Below are 13915 nucleotides of genomic sequence, written 5' to 3'. Positions count from 1 at the left end.
TAGATGGGTGGGGAAAAGCTTCGGCTGGGTGTGGAAAAGCTTCGGCTGGGTGGGGTTTCCCCTCAAGATTTTTTTTTAAGTTCATGGTTGATTTTAAAAGACAAACCCCCAAAAAAAAGCTGTTATGGTGTGTCAGACTCTGTGGCTGAGTGGTAAAAGCCTTGCCTTCTATGCAGGAGGTTGTTGGTTCAAGACTGGCTTGTGCAGGTGGTGTGCAGGTGGTGTGTGAGGGAGGAAGGGTGAGAGGTGTATAGGGTGGTGGGTGAAAGGAAAGAAGAAAAAAAGATAAAATAAAAAAATAAATTGTATTAAAATTCTATAAAAGTTTCATAATCACCTGTTTTTCTGTTTCTTTCTATTCAGGGGCCAGCAGCCCCTTTATTATCTTTCTCTACAACACTCTCTCTCCACCCACCCACCCATCCATCCATCCATCCACCCTTCCATCACGTCTCTGAGAGACTCAGCCAGGAATTGAACCGGCAACCTCAGAACCCAGAGGCGAGGCTCAACCAACTGAGCCACACAGTCTCACATGAGTACCTGTTCTCATAACACTTTTCACTTTAGGTTTTTGGCTTCATACTGCTGAAACGAGAAAAAAGGTGGATTTGAACCTGCAAGCTTCAGTGCCAGAGACCATGACACTAACCACTGCACCATCTCAGGGCAGAGCTGAAGACTGCTTATAGTACTTGTGACTTTACCCACCCACTAATCTGCTCTGTCACTTTGCTGTTAGGCTCCACCCACCAGCCTAACAAACACCCCACCCACAGCCCCTCCCACAGAGGGCACAGAAAACACTAGAGACGTCACTAATTCTGTTCCACAACCTTCTACTTCTTATCAGGTTCAGCTCCTGCTTTAAACCAAGAGCACTGATTCAGCAAATTCATTCAGCTTCTTATAAGGAGCAGGTGTGCTGGAGTTGATGGGTTTGTGGTAGGAGCTTTCTGGTAGCTCTGACTGAGAAATTGGTTTGGAGCAGAAGGTTTCGGAACTCTGGAATCAGTCTGGGTGGTGGAAAGAGGGTTTATGAGAACCCAAAATGAAAAGCCATTGTAACACTCTTTGTTTAGATTTCTATGTTTTAGGGAACCTTAAAAACTAGAAACTCATTCTGGCCTTTATTCTGAAAATGTAGTTGATAAACACTGAGCTACAGAACAAAACACTAAGAAGCTTCACATCAGACTTGTGTTTGGGCTCCAGAACTAAAATAAATTATTAAACTGATGGAGTATCACCTGGGAGCCTTTTGCCTAATCGATATTTATCTTTCTTGCAGTCTGAAAGTGTGGTTGCTTGTTCAACTCTGCCCTTGTGTACAGTGTGTGAAGTGTGAAGGAGGTGGAGGTGAAAACTCTTCATAAATATTTCAGCTCTGTTACGTTTATTATCTTAAAGAAATATAGAGAGATAAAAAGCATTGGGTTTAAATAGACTTTATTTTCACATCAGCTTTTACTGTTAAAACACAGAAATTTCACAAAATTACAAACAAATGTCAAATTAAAAATATGAAAATCAAACTGAGTTGGAAAAAGTACAATATAAAAAGATTGAGATGAAATCAGTCACCGTCACATTGATCGGTTGATTACCGGTTTTAGAGAATTACCTTGTGGTATAAAGAGGGAGGAATAAAGATCTGTTAGTGTTTCTTTTCTCTTAGATAAATGTGTGTGTATGTGTGTGTGTGTGTGTGTGTGTGTGTGAAATGTTTATGACACCTGCTCTAATTATCATCTCATTTATATTTTCACTGTCTGGCCTCTGATGGAAAATCGTAACAGTAAACACACACACACAGACACACACACAGACACACACACACACACACACACACACTCTGCTGTGAGAACAGATAAGATAAATAAGTTAAATGGTAGATATGAGTGTGTATAATTTGCTGGAGTGTGTGTGATTTGTGTTCCTCCCTTGTTTGGTAAAGGTAATACAGCGCACAATAGCCAAGAGAAAACAGAGGAGAAAAAAACAATGAATGTGGAAGAGGAGAAAAATCCATGCTGGGAAAAGTGAAGGATTATCCACTGTGCAGCATGAGGATGATGGGAGGAATAGAGGGAGGAGGAGGGGAGAGTTTACTTAATCGGCAGTTTATTCTATATAACTTACATCAGGAAATGAAATCACTGATTGTTTTAGTAAATAAATAGAAAATGTATTTTTTGTGCAGCTCAGTGTAAACTGAGACTAATGTGTGAAATGTTTGACACATTGATAATCACTTGCTTATGTGATGTGATGTTAAACTGCAGCTTCAGAACAGAGGAGTTCCCACTTCTTTGTGGTTTCTTAGTAACACGCAACAGGAAAAAATCTGCAAAATTACTTTCCTTATTAACTGTAACAGAGGGAACAGAGAGAGAGAGAGAGAGAGAGAGGAAATGAATGAGTGTTTATAGCTGCTATGATGTAAGCGGTGACAGTAAGTAGCTCCTCTGAGTCTGTTGTAATTATGACAGTTGTACTGGTGGGTAATTCACTGTGGTATCAGAGAAATAAAACACCTGCATGCAGTACAGTTTCAGGAGAGTACTTAAGCGTGTTAATCACACTGAATATTATCTTAACAGCAATGCATGGATGATGCCATCAGCTCTCGTGTGAATAATCTCATAGTCATTTGTTATAATCTGATTGATGATAAGAAAGGATCATCTGTCCATCTTTACAGCAAACTATCTATTTAGATGTTTATATATATATATATATATATATATATATATATATATATATATATATATATATATATGTGTGTGTGTGTGTGTGTGTGTGTGTGTGTGTGTGTGTGTGCGTGTGTGTGTTTGTGTTTATATATATATTACATAGTTCAGATTTTTTATGAATATTGAATATGTATAAGTAAATGTGTTGTAAACTCTGTACTTGTCAGTGGAGGTTCAGTGTGTGTTTGTGTACACTCTGGTCATCAGTATGCTCTCTGTCTGTTCTGTGTAATAAGGTTGGTAAGTGTTTAGCGTGCGAGTGGAGGTCAGTCACCTTGATTACGCTCGTCAGCATCCGCTCAGATAAAACACGCCTCGGCTCATCGATCGCATTCATCGATCCGCCGTTACATCGTTCACTGACGCACAGATTAGAAACGAGTGCTCTGATTAGAACGACTTCATTACACGTACATGCCAGTACTGTGGTGTGTGTGTGTTTGACTGTATCTCTCTTTACCTCTGTGTGTGTGTGTGTGTGTGTGTGTGTGTGTGTGTGTGTGTGTGTGTGTGTGTGTAGGTGGTCCAGATGCCAGTGGAACACTGTGAGCAGTACAGCCGGTGTGAGGAGTGTTTAAGCTCAGGAGATCCACACTGTGGCTGGTGTGTCCTCCACAACAAGTGAGTCTTTCTACATATATATATATATATATATATATATATATATATATATATATATATATATATATATATATATATATATACACACACACACACACACACATACATACTTATTAGAAGAGCATACACACATGATACTGAAGGAGTAATGAGAAACAGGTGTGACTAATTAACTGCCATGGAAACCAAGAAAGAGAACAGGAAGCACAGACCATATAAGGAAGGAGAATAGGAGAACAGGACAGCTGTAGTGCAGTGAGTTGACAGAGACGGCAGCCTGGTAGACTTGAGTGTGTTTGAGGAAATTATTTAAAAACCTGTCAAAAAAACATCTGTGGAGTTCTGCGACATCGCTCATTCAGAGAACACACCTCATCTCAGAAAAACTCATTTATGTCTGACTGAACATCACCCGCAGATAGAACTGCAGAGAAATCAGCAAGCTAATTACATGTATTACCAAACACACACACACACACACACACACACACACACACACACACACACACACACACACACACACACACACACAGAGTGTTCCACAGTCCTGTCTTCCTCTGATGATTCAGATTTTCATGATGTCACAGTGATTCTTCAACTGTTTGTTTACTACTTTACCAATGTTCCTCTGATGCTTGTCTGGCATTTACTCAGAGTCACATGTAAACATATCCTCATCAGTTCCCCTTCATCTCTCTGCTCCTGGATCAGACACATCAGACTGCTCAGGGAGAGAGAACACTGTCTGATGGTCAACACAACAAATCCATCATCTGGGATCAGATGATGGCAGCAGGGTGGAGTAAAGCATTAGAATAACAGTGAGAGAAATGATAACACAAACATAACAAACCTGAGGACTCAAATGAAGTAGTGTGGGTTCTGATGATGATGGTGATAAAACCGTTGCTAAAGGTTTCACTTGTTCCATCTGTAATCATATAATACAATGAAATGAAACCGAATGTAAAATGTAAACATCATCTCAATAAAAAAACTAAGAACATTATAACACCTCAATCAGCATTATAATAATTATAACATCTCAATCAGCATGATGTAATAATTATAACATCTCAATCAACGATGTAATAATTATAACATCTCAATCAGCATGATGTAATAATTATAACATCTCAATCAGCACGATGTAATAATTATAACACCTCAATCAGCACGATGTAATAATTATAACACCTCAATCAGCATGATGTAATAATTATAACACCTCAATCAGCACGATGTAATAATTATAACATCTCAATCAGCACGATGTAATAATTATAACATCTCAATCAGCACGATGTAATTATAACATCTCAATCAGCACGATGTAATAATTATAACATCTCAATCAGCACGATGTAATAATTATAACACCTCAATCAGCACGATGTAATAATTATAACACCTCAATCAGCACGATGTAATAATTATAACACCTCAATCAACACGATGTAATAATTATAACACCTCAATCAGCACGATGTAATAATTATAACATCTCAATCAGCACGATGTAATAATTATAACATCTCAATCAGCACGATGTAATAATTATAACACCTCAATCAGCACGATGTAATAATTATAACATCTCAATCAGCACGATGTAATAATTATAACACCTCAATCAACACGATGTAATAATTATAACATCTCAATCAGCACGATGTAATAATTATAACACCTCAATCAACACGATGTAATAATTATAACACCTCAATCAGCGATGTAATAATTATAACATCTCAATCAGCATGATGTAATAATTATAACACCTCAATCAGCACGATGTAATAATTATAACATCTCAATCAGCACGATGTAATAATTATAACATCTCAATCAGCACGATGTAATAATTATAACATCTCAATCAGCACGATGTAATAATTATAACACCTCAATCAACACGATGTAATAATTATAACACCTCAATCAGCACGATGTAATAATTATAACATCTCAATCAGCACGATGTAATAATTATAACACCTCAATCAACACGATGTAATAATTATAACATCTCAATCAGCACGATGTAATAATTATAACATCTCAATCAGCACGATGTAATAATTATAACATCTCAATCAGCACGATGTAATAATTATAACATCTCAATCAGCACGATGTAATAATTATAACATCTCAATCAGCACGATGTAATAATTATAACACCTCAATCAGCACGATGTAATAATTATAACATCTCAATCAGCACGATGTAATAATTATAACACCTCAATCAACGATGTAATAATTATAACACCTCAATCAGCACGATGTAATAATTATAACACCTCAATCAGCTGTGAAAAGCTAAATTTCCTTCAAATAGAAACAGATATAAGTATTCTGATCTACTCAGTCATGAACTACTCTAATCAGATTTATCATGAATTTCCTCATCATAACTCTGTAACACACACACACACACACACACACACACACACACACACACACACACACACACACAGTTATTCATCTCTGATGATCCAAAGGTGAGCATCAGCAGGTTTATTAAAGTCACAATCCTTTAATGTTTTTACTCAGTAATGGAGATGCACTTCAGGGAGCTGTAGAGGACGTCTCTTTCTCCTTCTCTCTCTTTCTCTCTCTCCTTCTAATCTATTTCTAGTTTGTGTCTCATATCTGTTTCAGTGACAAATAAATTGTATTGTTTCTATTTTACACTCTCTCACTCGTGTCTGTTAAAATAATTTTTTCTCCAAATCTTTCAGCCAGTTTAACATTTTATATAGTTCCTGGTTCCTGAGACTCTGTTCATATGATGTAATAATTACACTTTAGTTTATGTTTGTGTGTGTGTGTGTGTGTGTGTGTTTGAGCAAGAGAGAGAGAGCAAAAGAGAGCGAGATCTGGTTAGTGGTACAGGTGGGAACCATGGCAACCACTCACCCAGCTGTGCTATAATTTGATGGCTTTGAGACTTCTAATGCGAGAATGACACTGAGCTGAGAGCACACACACACACACACACACACACTCTCTCTCCTGTCTCTCAGGTGTGTGAGACAGGACCGGTGTGAGCGCTCAGACGAACCTTTCCGATTCGCTGGTGAGATCGGGCGCTGTGTAAAAGTCTCCGCCCACCCGGACAGCATCGCCATGTCGGAGCACGCCGTCCCTGTGAGTCCACACATCACCGTACTGTTACATCACCATCACATCATCACTCACTAGATACTATTCCCTCGCTCTTCAACACTGCTATATATCTGTGTACATTCACACAGACACATTTTAATCAAATAAAGTGAAACTGATGGATTTTCTATTACAATCTGAACTAATTCAACACAAATATTTATTTTTCAAAGAGCTCATGTCATTAAACAATTTGTACTAAATAACTGTAGCATTTACTGACTACTTTTATTATTATTTTTATTATTATTATTACCACTGTAGCTGCTGCTGGAGGTCAGTAATGTTCCTGACCTTTTTGCTGGAGTTACTTGTTCCTTTGGGAGCCTGGCGGAGGTTGAAGGTCACATTAGTGGGAACAACATCATGTGTCTGTCTCCAACCGCCCAGGACGTCCCTCTGATCCCTGCTGACCGAGGTGAGAGATAGAAGATCAGTGAAACAGTGTTTTTCAGATAAACTTCATGTGGATGTATCTTGGTCTCTCTATCTATTACATACACACTATTCTTCTTTCTTTTCTGTTTGATTCTCTCTCTCTCTCTTTCTTAGACTGGTCAGGTGTGGAGTTAAAGGTTGTTTCCAAGGAGACAGGTCACATGGTGGTGAGCACAGAGGTGAAGTTCTACAACTGCAGCACACACACCATGTAAGTGTTTCTGCTCCAAAACCATTTTCTTCATGCTCATAATGTTCTACAAGCTGTTCCCTGGGACACACTGATGAATGAACGTGTGTGTGTGTGTGTAGGTGTTTGTCATGTGTGAGCAGTGCTTTCCAGTGTCATTGGTGTAAATACAGAAACACCTGCACACATGACCCTAACAGCTGCTCCTTCCTCGAGGGACATGTCAACTCATCAGAGGTACTTTCTCACTCACTCACACACACACACACACACACACACACACACACACACACACACACACACACACACACACACAGTAACCTAAATAAAACTTGTATTAGGGTGACTGAACAGTGTGTGAGTGTCATGTATGTTGTGTATCTTAAGAATTTACCTGTGCCTGATGTTGCTGACCTTAGTTCTGTGTGTGTGTGTGTGTGTGTGTGTGTGTGTGTGTGTGTGTGTTTTGGTAGTTGTGTCCTCAGCTGGTGCACACGGGGGAGCTGGTGATTGCAGCAGGAGACGTAAAGCCCATCACACTAAAGGCCCGCAACCTTCCACAGCCTCAGTCTGGTCAGAGAGGATACGAGTGTGTGTTCAACATCCAGGGAGTAACACACAGAGTGACCGCTCTGCGCTTCAACAGCACCAGTGTACAGTGTCAGAACCGCTCGGTTAGAGAACACACACACACACTCATACGCCAACACAACACACACTTATACACCAACATTACACACATACACATACACCAACACAACACACACTTATACACCAACACACACACACATACACACACTTATACACCAACATAACACACACACTTGTACACCAACACACACACACACACACACACACACACACACACTTATACACCAACACAATACACACACACTTATGCACCAACACAACACACACACTCCTTTTAAATCTGATTCCTCTCATGGTTTCTTCCTCATAACATCTAAGGGCCATGGCTGCTCATCAGGGATAAATACACATTGCTTACCTTAACTCTATACGCTAAAGAAATAAACTTTACTTGACATACACACACACACACTTATACACTAACACAACACAACACACACTTATACACTAATACAACACACACTTATACACCAACAAAAGACACACACATAAGCGAACACACACAAACTTATACACCAACACGACACAATACACACACATACATACACCAACACATACACCAATACAACACTCAACCTAAAAGAACTGCATTCAGTGTACCATCATTAACCTAAAGGTATTATATTCTCTGTCACTTACTCTATTTCTCTATAACTTTCTATATCTCTCTGTCTATCACTTTCTCCATCTTTCTGTCTGTTACTCGCTCCATCTCTCTGTCTCACTGCAGTATGTGTATGAGGGGATGAAAGTCAATGAGTTGGCAGTCGATCTGTCCGTCGTGTGGAACAACAACTTCACCATTGACAATCCTGAGAGAATTAAAGGTAATAAAACTTTCACACCTCATGCAAACACACACAAACACACACACCCACACCCATATTGCAAATATATGTACAGTAGACAGACAGTTTCCCAAACACTTTAACATGGCATTTAAATGTGTGTGTGTTCCACAGTGCACCTGTATAAGTGCAGCGCTCAGAGAGAGAGCTGTGGTGTGTGTCTGAAGGCCGAGCGGAGGTTCTCTTGTGGTTGGTGTGTGAGTGAGGGTCGCTGTACGCTGCGTAAACACTGCACTTCACCTGGAGCATCTCACAACACACACTGGCTCGGACCAAACCAACACCACAAGTGTACACACCCCCGCATCACTGAGGTCAGTGCATGCTCCAATTACCCCTAATTATCACTCATACACTGTTTGTGTCCAAAGGAGACAATAAACACTGACTACCTACCAATCTAACACTTTCAAACAGCAGCTAACAGTTTTTTTTTTTTTATTCCATTCATTGTTATTGGGTTAAATGGGAAGAGATCAGCAAAATGTTTCAGTAAAGAATACCGGCCAGTTTTTTCTCCATGAACACAATTTAAATAGAATCTCTGGACCACTGATTACCAATAAACTCAGTATCCTGTGAGATTAGTCAGAGTTTAACACCTGGTTAACTTTCACTCTCCTGATGTTTTATTGCCTGAACACAGACTCGCCAAAAATGTTCTAACTTGAAGAGTGATCATTTAAATTTGCAACTATGTATTTTTTATCTCACAATATTTATTTATTTTTAAGAGAATAACTTTGATGAATAACTCTAATGGCTTGTTTTAGCCCCGCCTACTGGAACTGCCCACTTCGCTTCACTTGTTTGCTTTGGCAGAGAAACACACTGCAAGAATCACACAAATGAATCTGAACACTGTTCTAGTCATCCATTTGGTTGTGTTCTTTCAGTGGAAGGGGCATACACTCTCTCTCCTCTGACAATCACAGTGAAATCAACCAATCATTAGTGTATGTGGAAGAGATGATCCGCTGTGGCGACCCCTAATGGGAGCAGCTGAAAGAAGAAGAGGACAGGTGTATGTGGAAGAAAGAGCACTTCTGAAATAACACAGCATTACAAAAAGTGCAGTTGTCTTTTATCACATGGATTTGAATTTGGTAGCTTCTTAGAGGAAATCTCAGTAAATTAATTATGTATGATAGTAAATGGTAAACGTTATACACACACACACACACACACACACTCACACACACACACACACCATTACAGATACGGGAATTGGAGTGTGCAGTTATGCAAATGAGGGTAGTTCATTAGGATATGCGAGATAAAAAAATGCTGAGCACAGACACAGTCACTGAGACAAACTGCAGTAATTACAGTGTGTGGTGTGATTACAGTGTATATACATTTGGGCTTATTATATTTTAATTACTCGGGGTCTTTCAAAACATTTCTCTTCTATTCTCCCATCACACTCTCTGAACACCTTTACATAACCTGCATTATCCACCAGAACTCTTTAATGCTCTCTCTCTCTCTCTCTCTCTCTCTCTCTCTCTCTTTGTGTGTGTGTGTGTGTGTGTGTGTGTGTGTGTGTTTTATATAACAATCCCTACCACACCCCCTTAAAAGTTTCCCATAATCCTTTTACCTCTGCACCTGTGCTGTAATTGAATGGAATGTAAATGTTGGATATAAAGAGTGCTGCTGTACAGAGCCACATGAGATGTGTAGGTGCTCAGGCAGTGTTCTGTAGATCAGACCCACAGGTCTAACAGTTTTTAGGTTCAGTTTAAAGTCAGGTTTAACTGCATTTTCAGACTGCATGTGGATGGTATCAGGATTAGATCTTGGTTGAGGTTAGGGTTAGAACCCTAGGGTTAGAACACAATTCATTTGACTTTAGGCTCAGCGTATAGTTTAGTACAGTGCTTAAAAAATTTCTGGGGCGTACAAATGGGACATTTTAATTTCTAACTGCAGAACTTGTGTAAGAAGAAGAACAGGAGAGAATGTGATTAGATTGTTTAATGGTTCAGGGTTGTTTTGGAGCAGGGAAGGTTGGAGACTTTTTGGAAAGTGAAGGGAACCAACATGGCTCCCGTTCTACACTTTAACACCATGCAGGAACCGACTTCACCGTACAAAAAGACGACGAAGCATACAAAGCGTATGTCTGAGTATTGTAAGCGTTAATTAGAAAGAAAACGGTCGTCTGGAGTTTAGTATCAGCTTGAGAAATCTGATTGTTCAGGAGTTGATAATGAGAAATATGAATAAAAGAGAGTGAATGATGGAGACAGTGTGCTGAGATTAGTTAGTGTGTGTTTGGATGTCTGGTGGTCAGGGTGAATTTGGCAGAGTGTGTAGCTCCACCTGAGAGCGAGACAGTGAGCCAAAACTGATGAGCTGCTCACAACATCAAAGCAGTGTGAGACTTTTGAAGTGAACCTGGTGTTTCTGTGCAACCCCCCCCCAACATCATCAAATTAACTTCTTCTCCACTGCTGCAGTCTGAATCCAACCCCAGTTATTCAAATGCCCCAGAAAGAAAATATTTTCTTTCACTTTTCTTACTTTTACTCTCTTCATAGGTGTCTCCTCTGTCTGGACCTCCACATGGAGGGACCATGGTGACAATCCGGGGAGTGAACCTTGGCATGTCTTTGTCTGAGCTGCAGGGGCGAGTGGAGGTGGCCGGGGTTCCGTGTCACACCCGATCTGAGGGTTACATCACTGCAGAACAGTGAGACAATCTCTCTTTCTCTCTCACACACACACACACACACACACACACCATGTTTTATGCACATATTGAATATGAACATCGGGAAAATATCTTCAGAAGAAATCCCAAATACAGATCACAGAAGTGTCTGGGAGTGAGACAGAGTGAGACAGACGGCTCAGGGCAGTGAAATCTCTTTAATTGGAATTCTCTGCAGGCTGCTGCGACCAACATAGGAGTCATTTGTTACCTCTGTGTGTGTGTGTGTGTGTGTGTGTGTGCGCACGCTATAATCCAATTGGGCCACAGCAGGACTCATTTGTAATGGAAGCAGGAAATTGGGTGTTTTTCTTGGTTTGTGAGGGTGTGTCACAGTGCTAGAATGAGTAAAGGTGAGGATGTCACTGTGTCTCTCACACACACACACACACACACACACACACACACACACACACACAGAGTAGCGAGTGTGATGGAAACAGGGAAGTACGTAATCAGTGTGCGGAGAGAAACATGCAGATCCCGGCAGTTTAATCAAACCAATTGACATTCGCTTATTTATACACACACTGAGTGGCAGCCATGATTCCCGATTCACTGATTACGCGCGCGCGTGCACACACACACACACACACACACACACACACACACACACCTGTGTACTTACTCTCCTCACACTTGCTGTTCAGCTTTTCCCTCTTCTCAGTGTGAAGTGTTTCTCATCTCAGACTGTATTATCATGTATTTCTGTAGAAAAGAATGATATCACTCAGCTGTTAAACTCCAACTCTGACACTAATCTTTTCCTCTTAATCAGTTTAAAAAGTGAAATCAGCAGGATCGTGTTCCAAATATAAACCCGAGAGACTCCCGCTGCGTCCCAATTCACCATCCACCTAAACACTATACGGGATCAACATACGTGTCCCACATACGCTATACAGATGCTTCTTTACTATTCTGTTACCAGAAAGTGGAGGCACACATTTAGTCCCCATCTGCTCTTATAATAAGTTCCACCCTCCAGGGAAGATGTTCCACTGGATTTTGTGGAGATTTGTTCAGCTACATGTGTGTTAGTAAAGTCAGGTACAGATGCAGGTGAGAAGATGAGAAGTCCTGGGGTGCAGCCAGTGTTCACATTTATCCCAAAGGTGTTCAGTAGGGTTGGAGTTTTATAGCAGGAGTCAATACTTTTGGCCATACAGTGTATTATTAGCTTACTGACATGCTCTGTATAGATCAGAAGTCAGGAAAACTACAATGGACTGCAGACGAACAGATCCTGTTCGGTAAAGAAAAAGCGGATTCTAACGTTCTAACGGTTGTTACGATCAACAGCTGCGCTTCGGGTCACACCAAGTGGAACCGTGGAGGCTCTGCGTTTCTCTGTCTATAAAAATATTTTATACAAATTTCAAATGTCTCATTTATGCCTCCATCACTCAATCGAAAGTTTACTCTTTTTTATTTACTGAGAGTTGGCTGTAATTATGTAGTTTTTTTGCAGAGCAGGAGATGTGAAGGAAAATGAAAGGGTGATATGAATATGAATGTGATCTTTATTTTTCTGATTAGTGATGTGTTTTTTTTTTTTTTAAACATCTATAATTTGGTGCTCATTAAGGCCTCATTTACACTTTTCATTAACACGTATTTGGATGTAAATATCTTGAGTTTGTCTGCACTCTGCCTCGTGGTTTGATCTGAGTTTTTCCCTGTGCAATATGCTAATTAGCTAATTAACTCAGTACACAATCTAGGGAGGAAAAAAAGGCACCTAAGTGGCAGTAGAGTAAAACTCTTGCTGCTACACATGATCTAAGTGTAGACACTTTATAACCTTTAACCCCTCGCTGTTGGGGCACATGGGAGACTTTGTGGTTTATTTTTGGCCAGAGTGGAGTGAGGGAATTCAGCTGGAGATGATTTCACATCACATCCTGTCCTCGTTCCTCCTCCCCTCTGTCTGTCAGGAAACATATAAATCATCCTGAGGATGTTATTAAGCTGTAAATACCACAGTGTCTCTTTTTCCATTTTGGCATTGGTGGAAAAAAAAAATATCTTGACGATGACATACAATATATGGCCAAAAGTATTGGGACACCCAACCTTTTCCATCCATGTGTGGTCCTTCCCCCAACTCTTAGCATGAGTGATTAATTAATAATTGCAGTCTATAAGAGAAATGCGAAGGGTTAGCATAATTAGTTAATTCATTTAAATAAATGCGTAATACCAAATGTTGGTTACAGAAGTTCTTTTTAAAGAGCTGTTTATTTATTATAGACACATAATATAAACAGGAAATGCTGTTCATGTAGATTCTGCCTTTGTGTGTGTGTTTAAATTGCTTTGAGCCATAATAATTTCCTACTTAATAGTGTAATCAGTGAGACTGTAATACACTCTTAATGCAGTTGATATGTGTGTGTCTGTGTGTGTGTGTGTGCGTGTGTGTGTGTATCATTCCCAGTTATTGACCCACAGGTCTTCTGATCAGTGAGAGCTCCCTCACTGTTGCCATGGAGATTGAGATGGTGTGTAAGGGAGG

General features: G+C 39.9%; 1 protein-coding gene across 1 annotated transcript in view; it reads left to right on the top strand.

Moving 5' to 3' along the window:
• Positions 1 to 13915, top strand: part of LOC124402148 (plexin-A2-like) — a 60355-nt gene that overhangs the window by 30064 nt on the left and 16376 nt on the right. The window contains 9 exon segments of the mRNA XM_046874904.1: positions 3277 to 3377; positions 6410 to 6533; positions 6816 to 6969; positions 7104 to 7200; positions 7302 to 7416; positions 7653 to 7853; positions 8561 to 8657; positions 8793 to 8992; positions 11225 to 11376. Coding sequence (XP_046730860.1) covers positions 3277 to 3377; positions 6410 to 6533; positions 6816 to 6969; positions 7104 to 7200; positions 7302 to 7416; positions 7653 to 7853; positions 8561 to 8657; positions 8793 to 8992; positions 11225 to 11376 — 1241 coding nt within the window.

Source organism: Silurus meridionalis, chromosome 19 (assembly GCF_014805685.1).
Source record: "Silurus meridionalis isolate SWU-2019-XX chromosome 19, ASM1480568v1, whole genome shotgun sequence".
NCBI classification, from domain to species: Eukaryota; Metazoa; Chordata; class Actinopteri; order Siluriformes; family Siluridae; genus Silurus; species Silurus meridionalis.
This window is presented reverse-complemented; position numbering and strand designations above follow the sequence as displayed.